At 48.5% G+C, this 27,274-nt stretch overlaps 1 protein-coding gene across 2 annotated transcripts in view; it reads left to right on the top strand.

Moving 5' to 3' along the window:
- Positions 1–295: 295 nt before the first annotated feature.
- SLC22A15 (solute carrier family 22 member 15) overlaps positions 296–27,274 on the top strand; it is a 187,217-nt gene continuing 160,238 nt past the window's right edge. Inside the window, exon 1 of one of the 2 annotated variants that reach the window (XM_078656368.1) lies at positions 296–1,818. In XM_078656368.1, coding sequence (XP_078512494.1) covers positions 1,732–1,818 — 87 coding nt within the window. In that variant the 5' untranslated portion in view covers positions 296–1,731. The remainder of the gene's footprint in view (positions 1,819–27,274) is intronic. The other variant, XM_078656369.1, reaches the window with a different exon arrangement.

A 27,274-nucleotide genomic window follows, 5' to 3' on the forward strand; every position in this document is an offset into this window, starting at 1 on the left:
ATAGTGAGCCCCAAACTTGAAACTGGGAGTTTCGTCCCTCGGCTGAACACGATGAAGCCGAGGATGGCCTGCTACTTCCCTTCGCTTCCTGTACCAACATGGCGACAACAAGCCTCTCCGTAGTCCTTCCTTTGTGTCACGTCCGTCGCTAGTACCAGGCCTGTTTAACCGCGCGTGGCGTCACAGAGAGCGACGTCGGCGTCACGGGGAGCGGCCTGCGGCCAGGCTCCTCCCAAGGGGGCGGAGCGATGGGCGGGGCTTCCGTATCAGAGGAGAGGGCGGGGCCGCAGAGGTAACAGAGGCAGAGCCCGGGACAGAGAGAGAGGTCAGTGCTGGGGGCAGTGCCAGGGGGGGGAGAGGTGCCCAGGGTCACAGGGGGCGTCTGAAGCCATCCACTGCTGCCCCAGCACCACCAGCAACACTGCAAGGCCCAGAGCTGCCCTTTACCTGCCCACACCTGCCCACTCCAGGGCACCTAGGGGCAGTGTCAGGTACTCAAGGCTCATCCCATCCCCACAGCAGGGGCATTGAGACCATCAGTGCCCTGGTCCAGCTGCCCCTGCATCACCAGCCCCCCTGCAGGCAGGACAGTACCAGAGGCTACTGCCGCAAACCTGCCCACTGCAGGGCAGTAGGGGCATTGACAGGTGCTTCAAGTGCATTCCATCCCCACTGCAGAACAATTCAGACCACCAGTGCCCGGGTCCAGCTGCCCCTGCATCACCAGCCCCACTACAGGGCAGTGCCAGAGGCTACTGCCTGTTACCTGCCCTCTTTAGGACAGTCAGAGACATTGACAGGTACTTCAAGTGCATTCCATCCCAACGACAGGATCATTCAGGCCACCAGTGTCTTGGTCCAGCTGCCGTTGCATCACCATCCCCATTCCAGGCCCCTACTGGACAGTACCACATGCTGATGGCTCATACCTGCCCACTGCAGGGCAGCAAAGGACATTGACAGGTACTACAAGTTCATCCCATCCCCACTGCTGGTACATTCAGTCCCCCAGTGTCCTGGTCCAGCTGCCCCTGCATCACTAGCCCCTTTCCAGGCCCCTACTGGTCAGTACTAGATGCTAATGGCTCATACCTGCCCACCGCAGATCATGTAAGGGTACTGATGGGTACTAAAGGCTCATTCCATCCTCACTGCAGGGTCATTCGCGCCACTTAAGGTCTGGTCCTGCTGCCTCCTTATCTCGACCTCCCATCATAGCGTTCAGTCCTCAAGATCTGCCGCCCAGCATTACCCTACTGACTGCGGGGCCATTCGAATAGAGCCAGGGACCCTCAACCCGGGCTATAGGGGCACCGGGAGCTTTACTGCCCCAGCCCCATTACCACCATCCTACTAGCATCTCATCTATTCCACTCACCACCAAGGCCCTGTTTCACATTCTCCCTCTGCAGTACCAGCCTCCAGGGTGGTTTCCAAAGGTGCCCCACCGGTGCTCCTCTACTGCCTCAGTGATTTGAACCTTATTCAGGGCAGAAAGATACGGCTTCCTCGGCCGCCTCTGGACATCTGACCCTCTATACTGCCCAAAGTTGCCAATTTCACCACATGGCGTTTAACAATCTTTCAATGTGGGGTGGCACTGGGCCTCCGTCTCCCATTGTGCCGTGTTGCTAATGCCAGTAGTTAATGTCCATTAAGGGTGCCTGCAATGGACTGCTGCCCGCGAGTGCCCCCCATTAGAGCACGGCTGTAAATCCTTCCTTCTGCACCATGGACGTGGAGGAGGCTCTGAAGCTGGTGGGCGAGATGGGCGGATACCAGTGGTACCTGTGCTTCCTGCTGGCGGTGTTGCTCCAGGTGAGTTCACTGCATGTGATGTCACTTCTACACAGTGCCAGGGTCTCTCCCAGCACATTAGCATGATGAGGTGAAATGTTCATGGGACTATGTGCTAAGCACTTGCACGCACAGCTGTTGACTCCTGCTCAATGGGCCTCCTGTTTGACTGTTATACTAACCATGTGTATAGTGGAAATACAGACATATTTTAAAAGAGTTTTGGTGTGGCCATTTTGGAGTTGTTTTGGTTGCATGCACAATTTGTTCATGAATATCCACTCTGTGTCACGTGTGAGCAGCGAGTTGTTAGTAACACAGATTGCTTTTTACGCTCTTTCTTGTGGTCCTTTGTTCGTTACATTTGTCAATCAGATAAAACTGTTTACCCATTTTATTATTTCCCAGATAAATTAACTTGTGCCAGTGATCAGCGGCCGGTGTGTCGATAGTGTGGACGACGGATGAATGATGAGATAAATACAAAAAAACACTTACCTGCCGCATCGCGCTCCTCTCCCCTGCAGTCATAGGCTCCCAGACTCCCCTGCGGGCAATCCTGGGTTTGCTTTCATGCTGTTGGAAGCAGTGAAAGGATTAGCTTGAGCGCCGATGATTTGCACTTCCCGTTAGACTGGGAGCTTCTCTCTAACCTGGGAACACAGCTCGGGTTGGAGAGGGCTTCAGTGCTCATGACTGTTTGGCCGGCCAGATCGTCATGCATGCTGAATAGTGCAACCACTCCTCCACGGGAAACATCCTTTACAGCGCAACTTTTACCACGCAGTGCTATTACAACGCAGGTTTTACAACGAAAACCATTACAACGCATTGCGCTGGGGGGCGCTCTAGGATAGGGAATAGATTTAATTTACTATCCAACACCTTCCCTAGAGTCCACGGGGACTGGAGTTGGAATAGTAAATTAAACTATTCACTATCCAGCACCCCCCAAAGCGCTATGCGTTGTAATGGTATGCGTAGTAAAACCTGCGTTGTAACAGCATGCGTGGTAAAAGCATGCATTGTAACGTCATACATTCCTCCTCCACCAACCTGTCGTCCGCCCCCAAGCTTCAGCTCCAAGAGCAAAAATAGAATAATACTAAACAATGGTTTAGTATCATTTTATTTGTCATTTTTTTGGATTCTGGCAGGTGGGGTGACTCGCCTCCATCATAACGGAGGAGCCACTGCTGATGTGAAATTGATTATATTACAAATTATATACAAAAGGTAACGGAACAGTAGTGTGGGCTATATGGGCTGCACCAGTAAATAAGTCCTCGGAATCTGATACAGCGCAAAGGTGCTCACACTTGACTTGACCCCACTACTGAGCGGTCACATTTCAGAGAAAACTAATTTCTCTTCTAATAACAAATATAGTATCAAGGAGCACGCTAATATCTAAAGCAATTCAAATGCCAAGTACAATATAATCTTTTAAATCCTGGCTTTAATGAAACATATGTAGATAGGAGTCTTGATAGTTCTTGAATTCAGTTATGTTGCTTTTATTTTCGCAATTAGAAGAATGTATACACGCATCAGCCCAGCCAACGCGTTTCAACTGTAAAAGGTTAACCATTCCATATTGAGCACAGTACACCTGCACTCTGATGCTTTTTGCTCCTTATGACTGTGTTACTGTTTGAGAGAAATCTTATATTGTGTGGATAGCGAAGTAAAAGGCAACATACATCTTCTTGTGGGACCGTGTTCCTGTGCCTGTCATCGCTCCCACCAGTGTGCATATCCGTGCCCGGTCTCTGATTCGTGCTCATGTCCACTGTCCAGGTGTATAAGTCACTGTATATGTCCCACTGTACGCATCAGTGTTGTGTTATCTCAGCGTGCATTTCAGTGACTGCCACAGTGTGCACATCATTGCCATCTTGTCTCAGTGTGCACATCAGTGTTTCTGTCCCAGTGTGCACATCATTATCCTCCTGTCTCAGTGAGCATGTCAGTGTCTGTCCCACCGGGTATATCAGTGTCTCTGTCCCAGTCTGTACATCATTGTTGTCCTGTCTGTGAGCATTTCAGTGTCTCTGTCCCAGTGTGCACAACCTTTTTCGTTCAGCCTCAGTCCACGTGCGTTGTCGGTCCCAGCGGACATATCATTGTTATCCGATCCCAGGGTGTAAGTCCACTTTTGGCCCGCTGAGCCCATCAGTTTTATCCCTTCCCAGTACGAATGTCTGTCTCCTTTGCAGTGTTGCTGTCCATGTCAAGTCGCCCAACACCAATGCTTGTCTGCCCATACTCAATGCAACTGAGTTCTGATCTAGTGTCTGTGTATTTGATGTCCCGGTTGAGAGGACATGTTCCTGCTCTTCCATATGTCTTCCAATCCATACCTATCTTGAAATGGTGACAGAAATCTCTCTTTAGGACAGTAGAAAGTGTTGGAGTTTAGATGACGCAAGCGTCTTTACTTACTGGAAATACCAGGATAGGCACATCTGTGTTATTTGGAGAAAATGCTTTTTGCTCTCCAGGGTGAGACAAGCCCCAGTTCATGAGCTGATAAAAGCATTGAAGAGAATGCCTGGGTAAAAAATGTGGAAGGCTGTGGTTTGGGGACAATAACCGATTTCCTCTTTGTGTGGCCAATGCCGGTGGGTCTGCAGGAAAGTAGTGCACCCTCTGCATTTGGTGTCTTCATGTTTAGTACCTGGGATTTCTTACTGAGGGCTCCACTAAAAGTATTCCTCACAGAGAGGTATATTTTGAACATGCTGTGGAGTCTGATTGGCCAAGGATTTAATTAGTGACTTTGAACACTGTGAGAAGCTGGCCTGGTATAAGCTGTCCACTAATGTAAGAGGGCACCCTTCACCATTCCAGACAACCCTTATGGTGATTTAAGAGGTCTCAGACAACCGTAGAAAGCTATCCAAGTGGTAGCTGTGTAGAGCAGCTTTCAGGCTTAGTCCTAAAGGAGTGTAAAGCAGCTTGTTTTACCAGAATGCAATCTTATAGTATAGATTAAATGAAAAGAAACTGCAGAAAGTATGTATAAAATATGTATTTATTATAGAACACTCTCTAGTACGTTACAGTATCTCCTACACGACGGTAGACACAAAGCACACAATACTTTAGCAAATAAATCACAGTAAATAGCACTAATACACAGTGGGCCCCGTGTTGAAAGTTAGGCTGAAAACCGTCAACATTATCGGCGCCCTCTTGCTCTCCTTAAACCTTTTGTGCGCGTAAAACAGCCGCCATTTTGGACACCATGGCTTACCTGCTCTCGCCGAGAGCCAGCGCGTCTCTCTCTCTCTCTCTCTCTCTCCTAGCTTCGCTGGCAACCCCCTGCTTGCACCTGCCTTGAGTCATAAACCCCTCTTCGGCGCTGCTCTGCCCCAGGCCCTCATCCTGTTCCCAGCGCGACACCTCCCTGCTTCCCCGTCATGATCTCCGGCCCTTTTGATGCAAACCCCTTTTCCCCGTGTGCCCGTTTGTCTTCCCCGTTCCCAGGCCGACACCTAGCTCTGCCGATACCAATCCCTTGCCCCTCCCCATACAATAGAAAGCTTCCCTCCTCAAAGGACCCCCGAGATGATCAAAGCCCCCCCCCATCCCACGAGATCCGATCGAAACCCGCGCACTCCGTGAATCGGCGGAATACCCAGCTGCGCGATGACCATCACCTGTTGTGAACGGGGCGGGGACTTCCACTGTAACCTTGCGTGGGAACGGGCTGGGAAAGGGGGGATTCTGAGGATGTCTTTCCGTACATCAAAGTATCAACGAGAATGTGTTACATGTAATAAAGAGATAAACTTGTGTATAAGAGGCCAGGCCTCAGGGATGCAGTTAGAGCACCTCAGAACGATACCTTCTGTCCGTTTCGTTGTGTTCTCCTCCGGAGAAAATAAAAACCTTGTTTCCTGCCTTCCAGTCTCCAGCGCCTGCCTCTTCAATAGTTTAACTTCTTTGTGGGTTCAAGAGGCGACACCGCCGGGCAAATACTTAAGGATCTTATATTCTGGTTGGTAGTGCCCCCCAGTTGTATTTTTCCACAATTGGCGTCCCAAGCGTGGGGCCCATCAGCGACCCATGGATCCAGTGGGAGAGGTCCTGACGACAAAGTGAACGACTGCAACGATCGGGAACGCGTCTGTCCGATAGACCCTCGTCTGACAGCCGATAATCCGAACTTCACTGGTTCCGAACAGACCTCTCTCGAGTGATCTACGGTCCTGACTGGGAACCATCAGGAGTGCCGCGAGGATAACGAAGAAGAGAGGACGATCGGGCGCTGGATTCGGAAGTCAGGAAACTGTCCATGCGGTCCGGGTAAGGTCGTGTTACCACGACAAGTTGCGAAAAAATTGCTTGATTGCTTGTTTGTTAAATACTAGTATTGCTCTTTTTGTTTATTTGGAGATTCACTGTCTGCAAACGGAGAAACAACAGGCTCTCTCTTTGCAAGCAGTGGAGGATAGGTAGGGCAGACAACCGTGCTTATTTTTTCTCCCCCACTCAATAATCACCTGAAACTGAACTGTTGTTCACAAACTATTGTTTCCTGGAGATTCCCTGTCTGCAAACAGGGAAGAGACCACCCTTTTTGCAGATAGTGAAAAGGGTAGGTAACGCAGATCTTTGCGGACCTACTCATTCTCCCCATTGTTATTTATCGGTCTTTTGTTATCTTGATCTATGAGGGATTCACTGTCTGCAAACGGAGAAACAACGGGCTCTCTCTCTTTGCAAGCAGTGGAGGATAGGTAGGGTAGCAGCCGTGCTTATTTTTTTCTCCCCCACCCAATAATTGCTTGAAACTGAACTGTTGTTCGCAAAACTATTGTTTCCTGGAGATTCCCTGTCTGCAAACAGGGAAGAGACCACCCTTTTTGCAGATAGTGAAAAAGGTAGGTAACGCAGATCTTTGCGGACCTGCTCATTCTCCCCATTGTTATTTATTGGTCTTTGGTTATTGTGATCCATGAGGTATTCACTGCCTGCAAACAACGTAGAATAGAAATATTCTGTCTAGTCTTTGCACCTAGTGATAAGATAGGCAGTGCTGACTTTTTAGTCCCTCGTTACGAGCCGTCATGTCTGTCTTCTCCCCACTGATGAGTAGCCTGTTTAGCCCGGACCGCCTATTAGAGATGGACCATCCAGCCCCGCTGGAAGGCACCCCTAATAAGGACATGTTCATGAAGCATGGATTGACCGCTATAGCCTATAGTAAACTATGGCATAAATATACAAAAAAGGGTCAAGAAAGTCAATGGCCCCTGATAGGATCCTTCGATGATGATAAAATAAAAACGCTAGAAACCGCCCTGGGTAAAAACAAGACAACACCTACTATGCTTGACAGCTTCGGCATGTGGCGAAAAGAAACTGAACAGCGTAAAAAGAAAACTGAGAGTAGGTTGGAAAAAGAGCTGCAAAAGGCAGCCCACCTAGCTGCTCAGAAACTAAAAAAGGAGATAGAGGAAAGAGAGAAAGCTAAACAGAAACTAGAAAGGGAAACGCCAAACCAGTGTCCGGTTAGAACCCCCTCCATGCTCTACCCTGACTTACCCTCGAAACGACAAGCCAATGAGGACCTGCTGTTAGGTCCTCCTATCATCTACATGCCCCCTCCATATGCCCCTTCTCAACCCTTGGCGCAGCACGCGCCACCCCCAGGTACAAGCGAAGGTACCGCCACAGCGTCGGCCCCAATAGCCTCTGTGCCAGCCGAACCCCTTGTATTAAAACCCGCATCAACAACAACGTTAGATGACCATGAGACTCGAGGGGCTGGCCCTGCAAGAACAAACAGACTAGACAAGGATGAGCGAGCGGGGATCGACAAAATAGCGAGGACACTGGTAGAAAGGAAGGATGATGAAGAGTACATCACAGATATGTTCAGCTCGTATACAGGGAGTCACAGACGACATTTTACCGTACGACTGTGTTATCATGTCTTGAATGCATACGAGGACCGATATCGAGACAAAGGTCCCGAGAGCCTAAGGACTCTGTACCGGAAGGTCGATATCGGGGATGAGGGCGAGTGTGATGTGTCGGACCTCCTTACGCGTACGCTTGAGGTTTTCCGCCACCTCACTGAACGAAAGCCAGGAGCTAAATCCGCAGCCCCCGTAGTGACCGAACCACCAACCGAGCAATCTAACACCATGATGCCGATACGTGAGGCTGCCCCTTACTGGGTTCCCCCTCGAGGTACAGGGACTCACGATGATGCAAACAACCAAGATGCAAAGGGAAGGGTAGTATACAACTGGGTCTACCAGCCATGGGACCGGCAAGAGATACTGACATTCCGGAAATCTCTACCCGACCTACGTAAAAACCCCACTGCCTTCTATACTGAATTAGGTACAGCCCTGGGTTCAACGATCATGACCCTGGCTGACATCGACTTGTTCTTCGGGTTATGTCTGCCAGCTGATGTGTGGAAGCAAATCCGGAAAGTCGACCACCTTGAGCTGTTCGGACACACCTGGTCACAACTCGATGACTTGGACAAACAACGGGGACCAGGACAAAAGCCGTTGAAATCCATTCTAGACCTCCCAGATAAAATCGTAGAGAAATTAAAAACCCTAATCCCAGAAAAGAAAGTGGACTGGTCGATAGTAACAGCCTGTCGCCAAAAACCCCAGGAGGATGTATCGGAATACTTCTCCCGGTTTGAAACGGTGTTCTCCGATTACAGCGGCCAGGACATGACCACTGCAACCGGACACCATCTGTTTGTCCAGAATTATGTTAAGGGCCTATCATTGGACATCTCCCAGAAACTACAGGCCAGCGAGAGTAGTTGGGCAGCCTCCAAACCTACAGCGATTCTCCAAATGGCCCAATATTATGAGCATCAGAAAAAGGAAAACGATAGGGCGACAGAGAAAAAGAAGAAAGACTTAAAAGAGAGGGTGATGATTGCCAAACTGCAAGGGGTGACTATAGGACGAGACCAATACCGGGGAAACTACCAGACAAACGTCCCTAAGACTGCATTTCCCCAGGACCGCACTCTGACTCCCTACAGTGGACGCACAGACCTTAGAGATGACCAGTGCGCTTTCTGCAAAGGGACTGGCCATTGGAAATCCCAGTGCCCAGTTCTCCTGGAAATGATCAGGAACAGAGACCCTAGGGATGTAGCAAACGGACCGAGACCTAAGGGACCACAACGAGGGCCCCCAAATGACGCGACTAATGACAGATCAAGCAGACCAAATACGTTCGATCGACCCAGACAGAACCAATATCAACAATCTGACTATGACGACACTCACACCTTTGCATAGGACAGCCAAGGGCGAGGGAGGGATCCAGTCGAGCTCTATGTTGACCAGCAGGGCCCTTATGTCACTGCTAAGGTCCTGGGTACCAAGTCTCCATTTCTGGTAGACACTGGCGCAACACGTAGTGCGTTATCTAAACGACTGATTCCAAGGGCACCCTTGTCTGGCTCACTCATAACATCGACAGGTTTCGATGGAACGCCCTCCACCAACCCTTTGTCTGCCCCGATTCTCTTTGACGTAGAAAACAACACCACCGACACCACGTTCTTGCTTTCCTCCAATAGCCCTGACGCCATTATGGGACTTGACTTACTGAAACACTTCCGAGCGACGATTAGGTGTTCTCAAGATGGAGTTCGAGTGTTTCTTTACGACAACCCCGTTCTGCTTAGACATTGTTCCCCCCGACACATGTTTTCCATCACCGACGTCGACGCGTCCCTGCTTGACACTCTACCTCCGTATCTGTGGGCCAAAGCGGATTCGGACGTAGGGCGTATGTTAATTGACCCAGTGCACATTACTGTCCGACCAGACGCAACACTCCCAAAACTCCCACAATATCGGATATCGCCAGAGGGCGAGAAGGCATTGGTAATGATTATCCAGTCACTGATAGACGCAGGAGTGGTAGAGGAAGTGGTTAGCAACGTTTGCAACAGCCCTATCTTGCCCATTATCAAGAAGCAGGGAGAGGGAGATGAAAAAGCATACCGTTTCATCATCGACCTCCGAGAGATCAACAAAGTGGTGGTACCCCAGTACCCTGTGGTCTCAGACATCACCACCATCCTGACCTTGATTCCATCCACTGCCACCACCTTTTCCGTCATCGACCTCAAGAACGCATTCTTCTCCATCCCCATCCACCCAGACAGCCGATATCTCTTCGGCTTTACCCTAAAATCCTGCTCATATAGGTTTTGCCGAGCCCCTCAAGGCTACACGGAGAGCCCTAGCATCTACAGCCAGGCCCTCAAAAGGCAACTAGACCAAGTCCGGTTACCCGACGGGGTGGTGTTGGTACAATATGTCGATGACATCCTTTTGGCAGCCGACACCACCCCTCTAGCGGTTACCGCCACCATTCAACTCTTGCACTTCCTTGCGGAAAATGGCCACAAGGTCTCCAAGAAGAAGTTGCAATTCTGCCTACCCCAGGTCACTTACCTGGGCCACCTTCTGTCCAAAGATGGAAGGAAACTCACCCCTGATCGAATCCAGACCATTCTAGACACCCCTGTCCCAAAAACCCAGAAGCAGGTTCGCTCCCTATTAGGCCTCACCTCCTTCTGCCGACAATGGTTGCCAAACTTCAGCCTCGTTGTAAAACCACTGCTCTCTCTCTTAAACAAAGACGTCCCTTTCCCACTCCCTTGGACTCCTGAGTGTCAAACTTCCTTCACGGAACTACGAGATGCCCTTTGCTCAGCCCCTGTCCTGGGTACCCCTGATTACAGAAAGCCCTTCTCCCTTTTCACTCACGAAAGGGAGGGGTGCGCTTTATCTGTCTTGACCCAGGCCATCGGTCCTAAACAACGACCGTGCGCTTACTTCTCTGCCACTCTTGACCCTGTCGCCAGAGCCTTGCCTGCCTGCCTTCGAGCTGTAGCTGCTGCTGCAGTCTCTATCCGACAGAGCGAGGGGATTGTACTCTCGAATTCCCTCACGGTACTGGTACCCCATGCAGTCGACACCCTCCTGAACCAAACCAAGACGCAACACCTGACGAGTGCACGACTGACTGGATACGAACTGACCTTGCTTGCCCCCCATATCACCCTGAAAAGATGCACCACACTGAACCCAGCAACTCTGTTACCCTTGCCAGAGAACGATCCCAATGTGCACCCTGTACATGACTGCGTGACTCTTACGGACGAACAGACCAGGAGTAGGGTCGATCTCAGAGACACAGCTTTCCCTGACCCCGACGGGGAGTTGTGGGTGGACGGTTCTTGCATCAAACTCTCCGATGGTACCACTTCCGCTGCCTATGCAGTCACCACGGCTCGAACTGTAGTAGAAACAGCCCGCATCACCCAGCGATCTGCCCAGGCAGCGGAACTGATTGCTTTGACGAGAGCCTGCATCCTGGCAACAGGAACCACGGCGAACATTTACACCGACAGCCAGTATGCCTTCGGGGTGGTTCACCATTTTGGGCTCCTCTGGAGGGAGAGGGGATACTTGACCTCACACGGCACACCCATTTTGCACGGGGATTTAGTCTCCGCCTTAATCGAAGCTGTCCTCCTCCCCAACAAACTTGCCGTTATCAAATGCCAGGCACACAAGAAGGTGACAGACATTATTGGACAGGGAAATGCACTAGCCGACATCACCGCCCGAACGACAGCTGAAAATAGAACGACAACACATATGTACGTGACCAGGTCACAAGCAGAAAACTGGACTGACGCCAAGGACACAATTAGAGACATACAAACGGCTAGCACACAACACGAATTGACTGAATGGGCACGGGTGGGATTGAAAGACGATGAAGGCTGCTGGCGGACAAAAGACACGAACAGATGGTTGCTACCTGATTCATACTTGATTCCCATATTAACCATGGCACACTCCCCTGCCCACATTGGATCAGCCCCCATGATCGAACTTGTCTCCAGGGTTTGGCACAATGACAAGATCCCAGATTCCGCCAAACGCCTGGTCCAACAATGCTTAATATGCCTGCAACACAACCCCGGGAAGGGAACTGTAGTACCCCGGGGGGGATTTGGGGTCCCAAACCACCCATTTGAAGTCCTGCAGATGGACTACATCCAGCTAGACAGATGCCAAGGCCTGAAATATGTACTCGTCGTGGTGTGCGCATTTAGCAAATGGGTGGAAGCATATCCAACCCGTGACAACACCGCTATGGCCACTGCAAAGGTCCTGTTAAAGGAGTTTTTCCCCCGTTATGGCCTCTGTCGTGTTTTATGGAGTGATAATGGCCCCCACTTTGTAGCCAACGTTATCCAGCTCATCCTAAATGGGCTGGGTATCAAACAGAAATTCCACGCAGTCTTCCACCCTCAATCTGCTGGGCTTGTCGAACGCCACAACGCCACACTAAAGCTTAAACTGGCCAAAATAGTGGCTACGACGGGCCTGAAATGGCCAGACGCCCTCCCATTGGCATTGCTATCGATGCGCTCTACCCCCACCCGGCATCACTTAACCCCTTATGAAGTTGTCTTCGGTCGACCCATGAGCGTCTGGTCTGCCCCGAAACCAACTTCCATTCATGACGTTCCGGATGTCCTAATGTCTGATTATCTGTACAAATTGACTGAAACTTTGTCTGTCCTTCATCAGCAGGTGCAGCAGGCCATCCCCGATGCTTCCAGGGGTCCGGGTCACGCCATCCAGCCGGGGGACTTCGTGCTGATCCGAAACTTTCAGCGATCAAAGAGTTTGGAACCCCGGTGGACGGGCCCCTGGCAAGTGCTGATCACCACTCGGACCGCACTTCGAGTGGAGGGGAAGAAACACTGGCTGCACGCTCATCACTGCAAGAAGGTCTCTCCAGCCCTGGCCACGACAGACACCGTCAACACCCAAGAAGAGCTCCTGAACCAGGACCGACCATCGTTGAACTGCTACCCTGATACAGAGACACTTGAACTTTCAAAACATCCTGACCCCACTGTGCCATCTCGAGAAGGGTATTTCCTGCGTCGAAAGGAGGGAGCTTCGGCTAAGTAGGCCACGGACTAGGTTAGAGGATCTCAGAACGGTGACCCAAACTACCAAGGGTTACCTGGAGAGAAGCTAAAACTAAGTCTGTGGTCCTGCCCACTACCGAGCACCTTGAAGACGAAGATGATGGAAGCGCCAGATAAGAAGATGATGGAAGCGCCAAATAAGAAGCCGACTGAGACAGCAGGAAATACCCACTACAGAAATCCGAGAATAGACAGGCTCCATAGCTCAAAGACAATTGCACTCTTCATCGTAATTCTCCTCTGTTTTCTCCTCATGACTACGCTCTGGATTATGGAAGAACATGCACCTGCTCACGAAACATTCCTAACCACTGCTCAGCCTACCACCGTGAAGGAACATTATCTAATTTCGCTCTCTCCTCAACTAAGAGAGAGACGAAAGGAGTTTTGGAACAACTCTTTCGTGCAACTACTTCACCAGCACAATCTTGCCACCAACGCCACCAACTGCTGGATCTGTGGGTTGCTACCCCATGCCACTGGACATTCAATACCATTCATCCCTTCACCCTTCTCCGTCCACGGCTCCTGCCTTGCCTGGCTGATCCTCTTGCAAGAGAGCTATACGGACAATGCCACCTCCAGCAGAACTGCAGCACATTCTCCTCATGGGGCCGGGCGAAACAAGACAAAGACACACTTCTGCCCGCTGACCCCCAGCGACTCGATCCAAATGGACATCCCGGCCAAAGAACGAATCGAAATGCAGGTGTTCAACAATCCAACCAGACCCACCTTCTCCTATCTGCGGAAACGAATGGCTGCCACTCTGACTGTGGCCCTGACGGTCATCAACGTCACAGGCCACATGTGTGTAGAAGGACTTGGGACACAGCTGGTGGGTCGCAGCGCTTGCCGCTTTACCAGAACTTTGGACTCCACGGATCCACCTTCCTTTGTGTCATCCCCAAACATGTATTTCATCTGTGGCACGAAGGCCTACACCTGGCTCCCCAAAGGCTGGGGGGGCACTTGCTACATCTCCTTCGTCCTTCCTCCAACTTATGTGGCCCCAGCGAATCACCACAGACAAAAACGAGCCAAAGACGTTGAGCAAGCCGACTCAACAGGGGCACAGTTCCTCGATGCTATGAAAGGACTCGTCCCCCTCTGGGGCCCGATGGCAAACAGCCGTGCCATCCGACATTTGACTCAGGCAGTCGAGACAACCATGAACATCACAGCGGGCATCTTTGCCAACAACACTGCCGAGCTCCAAGCGGTCCGTTTGGTGGCTCTTCAGAACCGCCTCGTTCTAGATGTGGTTCTGGCGGACCGTGGAGGAGCATGCCGCATTATTGGGGCCAGCTGTTGTACATACATACCGGACAACTCACCCTCAGTGTACAAAGCCATCGAACATCTTCACAGACTCTCTTCGGAAGTTCACCAAGGGCAAGAAGAATGGTCGCTTGGTGGTTGGTTCTGGGACACCGTCAAAAGCTGGGGCTGGAGACTGCTCACCATTATCCTGATTCCCGTAGTTGTAATATGTGGCCTATGCTTAGGAATTCAATGTTTGCCACCTATGTGTTCCTTATGTGCGAGTTGTATTTTTCCCAAAACTGTGGACATTGGAAGCGAACGTATGAGGGCATTGTATGATACCGAAGTTAGGAATTTGATGAAAATTGACATTGAGTAAGCAAGTTGGCTAGATATGTTGAAAAGGGAGGACTGTTGAAAGTTAGGCTGAAAACCGTCAACATTATCGGCGCCCTCTTGCTCTCCTTAAACCTTTTGTGCGCGTAAAACAGCCGCCATTTTGGACACCATGGCTTACCTGCTCTCGCCGAGAGCCAGCGCGTCTCTCTCTCTCCTAGCTTCGCTGGCAACCCCCTGCTTGCACCTGCCTTGAGTCATAAACCCCTCTTCGGCGCTGCTCTGCCCCAGGCCCTCATCCTGTTCCCAGCGCGACACCTCCCTGCTTCCCCGTCATGATCTCCGGCCCTTTTGATGCAAACCCCTTTTCCCCGTGTGCCCGTTTGTCTTCCCCGTTCCCAGGCCGACACCTAGCTCTGCCGATACCAATCCCTTGCCCCTCCCCATACAATAGAAAGCTTCCCTCCTCAAAGGACCCCCGAGATGATCAAAGCCCCCCCCCATCCCACGAGATCCGATCGAAACCCGCGCACTCCGTGAATCGGCGGAATACCCAGCTGCGCGATGACCATCACCTGTTGTGAACGGGGCGGGGACTTCCACTGTAACCTTGCGTGGGAACGGGCTGGGAAAGGGGGGATTCTGAGGATGTCTTTCCGTACATCAAAGTATCAACGAGAATGTGTTACATGTAATAAAGAGATAAACTTGTGTATAAGAGGCCAGGCCTCAGGGATGCAGTTAGAGCACCTCAGAACGATACCTTCTGTCCGTTTCGTTGTGTTCTCCTCCGGAGAAAATAAAAACCTTGTTTCCTGCCTTCCAGTCTCCAGCGCCTGCCTCTTCAATAGTTTAACTTCTTTGTGGGTTCAAGAGGCGACACCGCCGGGCAAATACTTAAGGATCTTATATTCTGGTTGGTAGTGCCCCCCAGTTGTATTTTTCCACACCCGGGGGGGGGACCAAACCATATACTAAGAAAGTGGTATAAGAACCACGACTCGAGCCAGGACAATGTCGAGAGGAAGTAGAATTGCTGGGGACTCACAGAACCACCCATGATAAGTTGATAGGGGCTCCACGGAGAGCGTGTGCAGTGTGAGAACACGACTACGTGCTCCACACAAGTCTATGTGTAAGTCACAATGGAAATTTTAAAGATTAGGTACCCTTCCCATTGGACCTTGAAGAAACCCAGTGGAAGACAGAAGGTTTTATACCGTGGTACCTAAGTTACCTATCCCCTGGAGGCCGGGTGCATAGGTGTGAAGTGGCGTCGGAAACCGCAGTCGAGCCCAATTGAGGACTTCAGAAAAGTGCTGCTGCTGAAAGAGGAGAAAGTGTCCAGAGGAATCCAAACCTGGATTCTTGATGAGGAATACCTAAAAGCAGAGGGGACCGAGGCTGTCACTCAGGGGTGACTAGGAGACTTGGAAGATGAACGCCCTCCGATATTGGGTGCTTCAGGAAGGATGGCGGTGACTGTGACTCTGCAGCTGCAGGGACCGGGCGACGCTGAGGATGACCAGGACCCGGATACGAGCTGACCCATAAAGGAAGTCAAGTGCTGATGGGTCGGAGTCCGGCGGAAGAACTAACAAGCCTTGGCAAATGCTACCCACGCAGGAAATCAAGAAGGTGCACAGTTGGAACCAGCAAGGTCCAGGAGACTCGCCACAAGCAGGGGAGTCAGGGCAGGCTTGGAGCACTCTGGGGAGCCCAAGGAAAACAAAGGGGATCCTCAAATGAACCCACAGGCCGAGGCACAGGAGTCACAAGAGGACCTAGAGCAGCTCACCAACAGGAGCAGGTCACTATGCCCACAAGGCGATGCGGCTGAAGATCTTGGTGGAAGAAGTTGCCGGATGTTGGGCTACTTGGAGCCCAATGCACTTATCGCAAAATGCCAACAAGCATATGCACTTGCAAAAGTACGCGGTGCAGAGTAGTTTGGTTAATGCAGTCTCCAAGAGGGATTCTGACCTCAGACTTGGTGAGAGGGCAGCTCGGGCCTCGTGAGACGCAGATAACCACCACCTTAGTTGTTGAACCCTTCTGAGTCCGCAGGAGCTCGGGATTAGCAGACCAGTCAGCAGTCTTTAGCTGCCTTCAAATGCAGGGAAGTGACTCCTTCACTTCAAGGGAGATTATCTTTAAGTGTCTTGGATGCTCCACATGTCCTGCACTGATCCTGTATGGTTCACAGGCACAGACCATGCAGCAGACTGAAAGGTAGACGAAGTCCGGCCCAAATGAAGTCCAGCGTCCCAGACGATAGAAGTGCAGAGGTTTCAGTTCTGAATCTTGTCCACGATGAATCTAGGGAACCTCCACCCAGATAAGCCTCTAAGAACCCAAAGGCAAGAGTTTGAAAGTTTCAGGGGACCCTCCCAGGGGAGGGTCAGGACAGGGGGGAGGCTACTCCCATGTCCTTTGTCCAGTTTTGCGCCAGAGCGGGAGCCAACTGCTCCCAGGCCTGCTTTGAGCTGGACTATGCACAGGGACACAAAAGTGCCCCTCTTGCAGACATTTAGGCGCTGGCAAGCGCACCCACCCAGCCCTAATACTCAAAATCCTGTCTGTGAGGTATTCACACCTCGCTGTGACAGGATGCCTATTGTTCTGCTTCCTCCTGCTCGAGCTTGGCTCAGCAGCAGGACGGCAGAAATATCTCTCTGGTCGGCAGCAACCATTTTGTGCTGTCTGGGTCTAGAAAGCTGGTACCGGGAACACCGAGAGCCTAACGGAAGGCTCTTCTAGTGCTTGGAATCATACCTCCCACACCGTTTACGGTGTAATGGTATGATTCCAAAATGTTTGTTACCAAACATGATAGGATTTGTTGCAGCCATTTTCCAGATGGTCATCGCTCGGTCACGTGATGCCCCACTATATAGTATATGTCTGCTTCACTGACACCCCGGGAGAATGGACTCCCTAGGCTGCAGGGGTGTCCTGCTCATGCAGGGGCATCCTCTCACTTAGAACCAAGCACCCTCCCCTCAGGGTTATAAAGGCCTGCTAGATGGGTGATTTATAGGTTTTAAGTGCAGTGACCCTTTAATATAGTAGACCTATATCTTTTGTAAGTGGTGCATGAACCAACTTACACAGGCTGCAATGGCAGGCCTGTAGTTCCATTTTGAATGGTCTCTCAGGGGTGGCATAATACAGGCTGCAGCCCATGGGAGGCCTCTGGGGTACCTATGCCCTGGGTACATGGGTACCATATACTAGGGACTGACAAGGGTACCCCAGTATCCAATGTGGGGTGTACCTAGGTACATAACACAACAGTTTAAGGTGAAAGCAGATAGACTGGGGTCCTGATTAGCAGAATCCCAGTCAGACTAGTCAAAAACCGCATCACATCAAGCACGAAGTGAGGGTAACCATAAGAAGCAGATCCTACTTTCCTACAAACATGTACTAATAGCAAACTGTTTACTGCCTCTTTACATGTTGAGCATTAAAAGAAAGCCAACTCCTCGACGAACAAGTGCTCTCAGGCGGCCAGTGGTAACAGATGGAGAAGATGCATTTTAACTGTCCAGTATGTTACTCTTAGGAAAGCGCAGTATTTTTATTTCATGCCAAAGGAGTGCACATGTAGGATTTCCTGTTGGGTGAGACTATTGTTAGGACAGTAATGTTTGCAGAGCTTTATGGTTGGCACTTGAAAACAAGCATTGCTCAATAAAAACCGGACATCCTTTAGACGACTGCCAATTTGAGTCAACCTGGGTCGTTTGTTGGTGGTTTGGCACTGGTTCTTAGTTTGATGCATTGCCAGGAGTCCTCCGCATAAAGTAACAAAGTACCACGTGTCTCTTTTCAACTTCCAATGAGAGACTATCTAGGACAGAGGAAGAGGATGGCTGTCAAATGAGTCCTTCAGATAAAGTAACAAAGTACCACGTTTCTCCTTTCAACTTCCAATGAGAGAATTTCAAGGAGACGAGTAAGGGGGCAGCTGCCAATTTAATGTCCAGACCAGAGGCAAGGATTATGCATATCTTTCTTCCCTTTGTGTTACACCAGCAGTTACAAGTTAAACACAAAAACACACTGTAAAACTTCAAGTCCCATGAGTCCTTGGGAAGTGTCCATAGTAACCATTAGAAAAACAACTGTGGACGGACCACATTTAACTGGTTATCCAACACTGCAGTGCCCGGCACCACAAGGATTTTTAAAAATAACCCTCACACACCAAACTAGTTGGTGTCATGCTTCATCATCTGGTTCCCAGCCGAGTAGCCAAATGCCTGTCCCTTGAAACCTGATCTGCATTTTCGTAATTCAACATAAATATTGTGGTTGTCCTTGATGGCGGCAATCCATTCAATCGTATTATTACATAATTACAGTAATACCAGTAATATGCACGGCGCGTCGCAACCGGCTACACGTGGTTTCTTGACCCCGTACATGTGCTCTATCACACAGTATACAAATAGTTCAAGTGTAATGCTGCACACTCAAACTTGCGCCTTGATCAGTCTTGTCACATGCATGTTGATTCACATAATATATTTGAGTGCATGTCATGTGTATGAATGACGTTACATGCTTATCTGACACGGAATGCCCTAGCAATCACCTTAGAGGTAAAAATGACCTTGGCATGTGTCATAAAAAGTATTCCAGACTGCATATCATATGTGTCTTGTTTTTATGTTCTACTGTTCTGTATTGTCTTATTTTCTTTCACAGGAACACGCAAAGAGGTGGACGCTTATTACGGTTAACCCATGCAGCGTACAGCATACCTTAGCATGTGTGCTTGAACTGCATATACACGTGGTTTAATTTTTTTTTACCACTCACACTTTTTTCACTTTTTCACTTTCACCTTTTATGTGAGAGAGGTCCTGAAGAAAGCCCTATTAAATCTAAAGAATGGCTGAAACATGTTGACCAGAGATAACTAAGATACAGTTATTATTCTAATTAGTTATCAACTCATTGTTTTTAAACATACCCTGGGCCACTGGGAATACAGTAACTATAGTTAGAAACCCAGAGGTATTTTTACATTTCATCACTTCATCACACCTACACAAAAAAACAGCTCCACTGTAACCAGGTGTTGCAGCACAGCTGAGTTGCATTCGGCTACTCAGCTGGGAACCCGATGATGAAGCATGACACCAACTAGGTTGGTGTGTGAGGGTTGTTTTTAAAAACCCTTGTGGTGCCAGGCACTACGGTGTTGATAACCAGTTAAATGTGGTCCGTTCACAGTTGTTTAGGTCTCGGCTGGGGTCTGCGCACATGTGCAGTCTCGCTGGCGAGATGTAATGATTTTAAGTGAGCTTCAGTATCGAGACTTAAGCCCGCCCCTCTTTCCCATTGGTCGGCGTCACCGTTTATGCTAAACGGTGGCCAGCCATTGGGAAAGAGCTTTTGGTGACGTTGAATTTTCTCTTTTTCACTTGGACGGGCTCGTCTGATTTACGTTGGTCGCAAAAGCTTTCTTATCTTTATGGAGCATGGCCCCATAAAGACAAGAAAGCGGCGGACCATGCTTGTTCTCCTAGTGGAAGCGGGCTGTTCACATTGAACGGTTTGTGGTAAGTGCTCGATGTAGACACACAGACTGTAAACATGGCGCAGTTTTATTTTGCGCTTCTATGCAGTTGGACTGGAAATATTGCACTGCCAATATTATGCGTGCAGCTTCGGTGTGCGCACACACTAAACATTTGTCTCTTTGATTGCGTTCACACGTGCACAAGGTCTGTGTACATTGGACTGCTTGTATTACGTGCTCACTTCAGGCATTGGGATTGTAAACTTTCGGCTGTGTGTAGTAACTGCACACCCTGCAAACACTACGATGCCTAATGTGTGCTCAGTGTAAAAATAGTGGTGTTTACAGTCCACATGCTTATTGTGTGCATCTTAAGGGCTCCCAGAGTGTAAATAATGCGCCGACAGTGGATATTCAGGAGGTTACGCACCTCACGCACAGCCTGTGAGGAGTGTAGAAATGTCTTTGTTGAATCATAGTTTTTAGGGAGGCAGACCTAATTCACCTTCTCGGGAGAAAGCCGGCACGAGTTGGAGGGTTTATTGTGCTGCACAAGCACTCCGGGAGGGCAGGGGGTATTGTGCTGCACGAGCACTCTGGGGGGGATGGGAGAGGGCTTCACGAGCTGCACACTTGGGGAAAGCACTTAACGTGCCCCACACCTGGGAAAGGGCTCCATGGTGCCCCACGCACGTCCGGGGAAGTGCTGCACGTGCACCACGCCGAGGTGAAGGACTTCACGTGCACGGCTCCGAGGGTTTTGGAAGCACGCGCACCACACAGGGGGTTGGTGGGGATGGGAGTTGTGCGCCCCCCCTTCCCCCACTCAAGCGGTCTTGCCTTAGCTCTGCAGAAGACAGACAGTCCCGGTGACCGTGACCGCAACAGGGTTGTTTATTTGGCTTCCATTTTTCGACTTCATTGTTTAATAAATAGCAGCGTTTCAAACTAATGACGCGGCTGAGTAATGCAAACAGCATGTTGGAGCGGAGATGGATGCCAGGGCTTCCAGTGCCCCGGGGCGCCAACTCTTGTTTGTTCTGCGTCAGTATGCCTGCCTGGCGCATGAGCCGCCTTTATTTACGTTTTCAAAGTTTGCCAACGGCCCTTCCCCAGCTGTTCCGGGCCTGCTGGGACACATGTGGTCGCCATGGCAATGGGAGCCAGGCGCAGGGTGCTGCGGCAGGAGAGGGGACCCCGCTCGTTTCAGAGCTGGGACGTGGGGGAGGGTCAATACCACCTGTGCCGGCGGGGGTGGGTTGGGAATGTACCAGGTGGATTTGTAATGGGGACCAACGACCACTTGTTCAAAGTACTCATTGTGGGCGATGCCACAGTGGGCAAAACCTCCCTGGTACTGCGCTACTCCAACGACTCCTTCACCAAACATTACAAGTCCACCGTGGGAGGTAAGCAGACGTTCGATTATATGTGTTAAATCGAGTCAGTGATTGAATTTGACAGCTAGTAAGATATCAATATTTGTGTTGCGCCTGCTGAACAAATGTGCATGTACCCTGCAGTCACCTGTCTTAGTCTGATTAAGATGCGTAGGGTGGGTAATGTCTTGCTTCTTTTCCTTATAGGATTAGTTGTGTTACTGAAATCTCATGCATTTACTCTAGTGGTTTGAATGAGAAAAGTTTAGCTGAAGTGGATTAGGAAAGAAAAGAGATGCGATTTTATTGGGAGGGGTGGATGTGTGCATATGTTAGTCGGATGAATTGGGCAGATCAGAGGAAAACTTTTAGAAAGCATATTTGAGAGTCCATAGTAGTCCGAGACCTTTGGGAAGGGTCAGAGTGGACGGAAAGAAAGAGGTGGAGATTTTTTAACATACAAAATGAACATGTATACAGACACACACACCAAACTACATAGATAGACGTATACTACATCTATACAGACACCCAAGTACAATTAAATTTAGTCCCATCTCTGTACAAGGCATAAACCCATATATATCCATCCTTATGTAATAATATTTTCATGTCCGTGTATGTTGTGCATAAATATATAGGTGGTTGGTATCGTTTTCGGGCCACGAAGGGCTGCTGAGCAGGTAGACCGCGGGGAGTCGCCGGCTAGAAAGTTGCATGGCGTGAAGATAACCCCTGCCGTGTAAGCCCACAACATGAGAATCCATTGCGAATTCAATATGGGGCCCCAGAAAATACTGGTTGTGCCCCCATGGGTAAATCCGTGAGTAAAATCTCAATTTTTGCTAAAAAATTTCACATTATTATCCTCACGGCCGGGCATACCACCGGGGTATTAACAGCAAGGTCCTGACGAATGCTGAGCGAATTTAGCTCAAGAACAGAAACATGTTGACCATTTTTTTCAGAGGACTGGGGTTTTCAATCATAAAACTCAGCTAAGTCCCATCTCACTTGTTTTTAACCAATGCCAGTTAGACTCTTAATAAAGTGATTATAAGTCACAGCTAGGCATCTTTTAACTTCACACACATTTAATACTTAATTGGTTTTTCACTGTTTTCACACACAAAAGAACCAGCTCTGCTGTAAACAGGCATAGTAGCATACTCGGGGGACATTCGGTCCCTCTAGTGGGAACCCAATGATGAAGCATGTCACCAACCAGGTTGGTGAGTGAGGGTTCTTTTAAAAGAATTTGTTTCTTTTTCACTTGGTTATGTGGTATTTTTCCCGGTGTTCCTACTTTAATCTCCTTTGGAGGTGAATTAGTGGTAATTTATTGTTATTTTTCTTTACATCACTCTTTTGTTGTTATGAGTGCATAAATATATATACATATATTTATTCAAACAATGTTTTATTCATATATACCGTTTTAACCTGAAGAATGAACTCCTATACATACACACAGGTATATAGAAAACCTGTATATGGCCAGCCATCGATATTTTGTCTGTCAAAGTCCATGAAACCATAGAGGCAGCAAAGCTTCTCGTGGTAAACATGTTCCAGACACATTCAAAATGTTTCCAATAAAGCATTCTGTAGTTAGAATTCAAGAAGGCAGCTGATACCCAAAGGGAAGATGGTTGACACAGATAGTCCCCTGCCTCCCCACTACCGTGTTGCTTCGGTCTAAGAGCCGCAAGCCTGTCATGGGCCTACCCAGATACTTCACAAGTAGCCTGGACATTTTAGTTTGAAGTGGCATGTGTATAATGCTTTCCCGCCCCTTGCAAAGTCTGAAGAGATTTGCTGGCATCGGGTCCATTTGTATAGAGTAGTTAAAAAACCTTCAGTTGAGGTGGATCCTGTGCTGTGTTGTGTGTGATGCACAGAGATTGTGTCCGAGCATGTTGCGCAGACATGCAGTGGCGCATTATGGGAATTATGCGAGGGCATCGTAAATATATTTAGTGGGGTCTGTCCAGGAGCAGAAGTCACATTAACCACGGGCACGTAAAGTCTACCCCACCAGTAGATGGGTCTGTGGGGTCCCCCCCAGGAGCATAAGATATGTAAACCACAGCCACCTAAAGTCTAAACCCCCAAAATGTGGGTCTCTGGGTCTATCCAGGAGCGTGAGGCAGGTAAAGTCTACCCCACCCATATATGTCTAGGTCTGTCCAGGAGCGTAAAGCACGTAAACTACGGGCACCTACTCTACTACTCTCTACTACTCACTTTCTACTACTCACTCTCTACTACTCTCTACTACTCATTCTCTACTAGTCTCTACTACTCACAACTACTCTCTACTACTCACTCTCTACTACTCTCTACTAATCACTCTCTACTACTCACTCTCTACTACTCACTCTACTCGCTACTACTCACTCTCTACTTCTCACTCTACTACTCGCTACTACTCACTTTCTACTACTTTTTACTACTCACTCTACTTGCTACTACTCACTCTCTACTACTCACTCTACTCTCTACTACTCACTCTACTCTCTACTACTCTACTCGCTACTACTCACTCTTTACTACTCTACTCTTTACTACTCTACTCGCTACTACTCACTCTTTACTACTCTACTCTTTACTACTCTACTCTCTACTACTCACTCTCTACTACTCTCTACTACTCTACTCACTCTCTACTACTCTACTCACTTTCTTCTACTCTACTCACTCTCTACTACTCACTCTCTACTACTCTCTACAACTCAAACAACTGTCTACTGCTGACTCTATACTACTCTCTACTCTCTACTACTCACTCTCTACTCTCTCTACTATTATCTACTACTCTCTACTACTCACTCTCTTTCTCTCTACCTCTCTCTACAACTCTCTACCTCTCTCTCTGCCTTTCTCTCTACTACTCTCTACACCTCAACCTCTCTACCTCAACTTACCTCTCTACGCGCACACATATATATATATATATATATATATATATATATATATATATATATATATATATATATATATGTATGTGTGTGTGTATATATAAGCATTTATATATATATGTATGTGTATATATATATGTATGATTAAATCAAAAAGAGACTAGCTCAAGTTACTTTAGGGGAGGGGGAAGACTCTGGTATGTTTTGTCACGGAGTGTGAACACCCAGCAGGTGTGTTCAAAAAGCCCTCACCCACCAACCTAGTTGGTGGCATGCTTCATCATCGGGCCCACCCAGTGGCACCTAGCGTGCCCCGGGTGTGCTTCAACGCCTGACTACAGCGGAGCTGGTATTTTACTGAGTGTGCGGTGAAGATAGTTAAGGAAGTGATGTTAAAACGGCTGAACGGTGGTCCCAGTACCCGAAGGTAAAATTAGACTTTAATACCTGGGCCTCCGTCAGCGGTTAAAAATAAGGCAAGGGGATGTAAGGGGCGAGTTACGACCTCTCACATCCAATGGGTCAACATGTTTCAGCCAGTGCCTTATGACTAGACTGGCTTTCTTCAGGACCTAAAATAAGTTGATAAGAAGATAAGATGAAGCATGCCACCAACTAGGTTGGTGGGTGAGGGCTTTTTGAACACACCTGCTGGGTGTTCACACTCCGTGACAAAACATACCAGAGTCTTCCCCCTCCCCTAAAGTAACTTGAGCTAGTCTCTTTTTGATTTAATCATATATTAACCGGGGACATGGACTAGCTTTCTGGTCCTACCTCTCTCTCTTGATTACGCATATATATATATGTATACATACATATGTAAACATATATATACATCTGCGTATCTATATAAATACAAATATAAATGCATCCATACATATACATATATGCACACATATACATGTTATGTACATGAAAGTTTAAAAAACACTAATAAAAGCAAAGCTAAAAAGCCACCTAATTACAAACTGAATTGCTTTAACTTTTACAAAGCCGAGACCTGTTGCATTTTTATTGCTTGTTTTCTAATGGTTACAATGGGCACTACCCAAGGACACATAGGACTTGAAGTTTTACAGTGTGTTTTTTTTGTTTAACTTGTAACTGCTGGTGTAACACAAAGTGAAGAAAGGCATGCATAATCCTTGCCTCCGGTCTAGGGGGGCCCGTTCACGGTCCTAGCTCACCCAAATGTTTTATCCCATAGTAACCATTAGCCAATAACAGCACGTTCAGTCCATTGTAAATGAATTGCCTCTGCGTTCTTAGAGAATAAAAAGTTTCCTTCTCTACAGCTAGGAAATTTCTCAATGAGTCTTTCACATAAAGGAACAAAAATCCTCTCCAATGAGAGAATTCCAACGAGGGAGGACGGGGGCAACTGCCAAACGAGTCCTCTAGATAAAGTAGCAAAGTGCCATGCATCTCCTTTCAACTTCTGATGAGAGAATTGCAAGAAAGGGGCAGTGCCAAATGAGCCCCCCCAGATAAAGTAGCAAAGTACCAATCATCTCTTTCTCTTGCTGAGTGTAAACATTTAGCTGTTAAAGTTGAAAAAAGAGACATAAGTCCAATACTTTGCACACCATGCCATATCCGTTTGGACTCAACCACCTTACGGATCATGAAGTCCAATCCATTTTGGTCATTCTTGATAGCTTTGCTCCGAAGCAGCTACAAAGAATACCCTGTAGATACTTACCATAACATAACATATGTATTTGTAGAGCGCACGTGCACCGCTACGGGTATCTTGGCGCGGAATAACAGATGTTTGTTGTTACTCAACTCAATGGTACCCATTTTATCGACCTCAGATGGATGAAAGGCTGAGTGGACCCGTCAGGATGTGAATCTGTGACCATGAGGTCGAACACAGGCCCTTGCAGTAGACGCATTAGTCCACTGAGCCACCAGACCCTGGTTCAAAGGCAACCTTAACGAGGTGAGGCGTCACTTAAGGCTTGCTGAGAAATCATGGAAAGTCTCTCTCCTTAGCACACCTCAAGTACTTAAGGTTGACAAGAAGCTCCTCCAAAAAACTCACTCGAGAATTAGAAGCAGAATACTTTAGGACGCATCTGGAAAATGCTTAAATATAAACCCCAGAACGTTTTGGAATCCTCAAACAATTGACAAACCAAACCACCTCTTGGAAATCACAGAACCATTGCCCAGCGAAGACAAATTCTCCTCCATTTCACGGAAAAGATGAAAAAGATTGAACCTGAATTGCGACTTGCCTTGCTGCGTCTACTAACCCTGATCCAGCCCCGGCTCCTCCCAGTGCAGCACCAGATGGGACCCCCTTTTTCTGTTCATTCTACAAAAATAATACTACTTGGAATACGTACAAACTTCCAGAAGAAGCTGAGATACTCCAAACATGAATCTCAATACAACCCTCCACTTAAATGATCCTTCGCCTGCCAAGCTATTCAAAGAGATCAGATCTTCCATTCTCTGCTCTGGTCTAAGATTGTCAATGCAGCTCTCTCAAGGCACGATTCCTGACTGCTTAAAGATAGGTCAAGTTACCCCTATCCTAAAAAATCCTACTGCAGACTCATTAGACCTCAACAATTTCTGTCCAATCACGAACATCCCGACTCTAGCAAAACTACTAGAGACATGTGTACACTTGCACCTCTGCAACCACATAGAGCAGTTTCATCTTCTTTATCATTGCCTATCTGAATTAGAATGAGACACAGCACCGAAAGGGCTCTTACACACATTGTAGATGACGCCCCGAGATTGCTTGGTCAGAACAAATCGTGCCTGCTTAAACTTCCTGATCTCTCCTCTGTGTTCGTTACGGTTAAGCATGACAGTTTGATTGGTCTTCTGTAGCACAGGATGGGGCTTTCTGGTACCGTTTTAAACTGGCTCTCCTTGTCCCTACATACCAGAACACAAAGAATTAAAGTTAGCCAAACCCTTTCTGACATTACTATAGTCTTGATTGGAGTACCTCGAGGATCCACGCTCTCACCCAATT

This window comes from Lissotriton helveticus, chromosome 8, assembly GCF_964261635.1.
Source record: "Lissotriton helveticus chromosome 8, aLisHel1.1, whole genome shotgun sequence".
Classification (NCBI taxonomy): domain Eukaryota; kingdom Metazoa; phylum Chordata; class Amphibia; order Caudata; family Salamandridae; genus Lissotriton; species Lissotriton helveticus.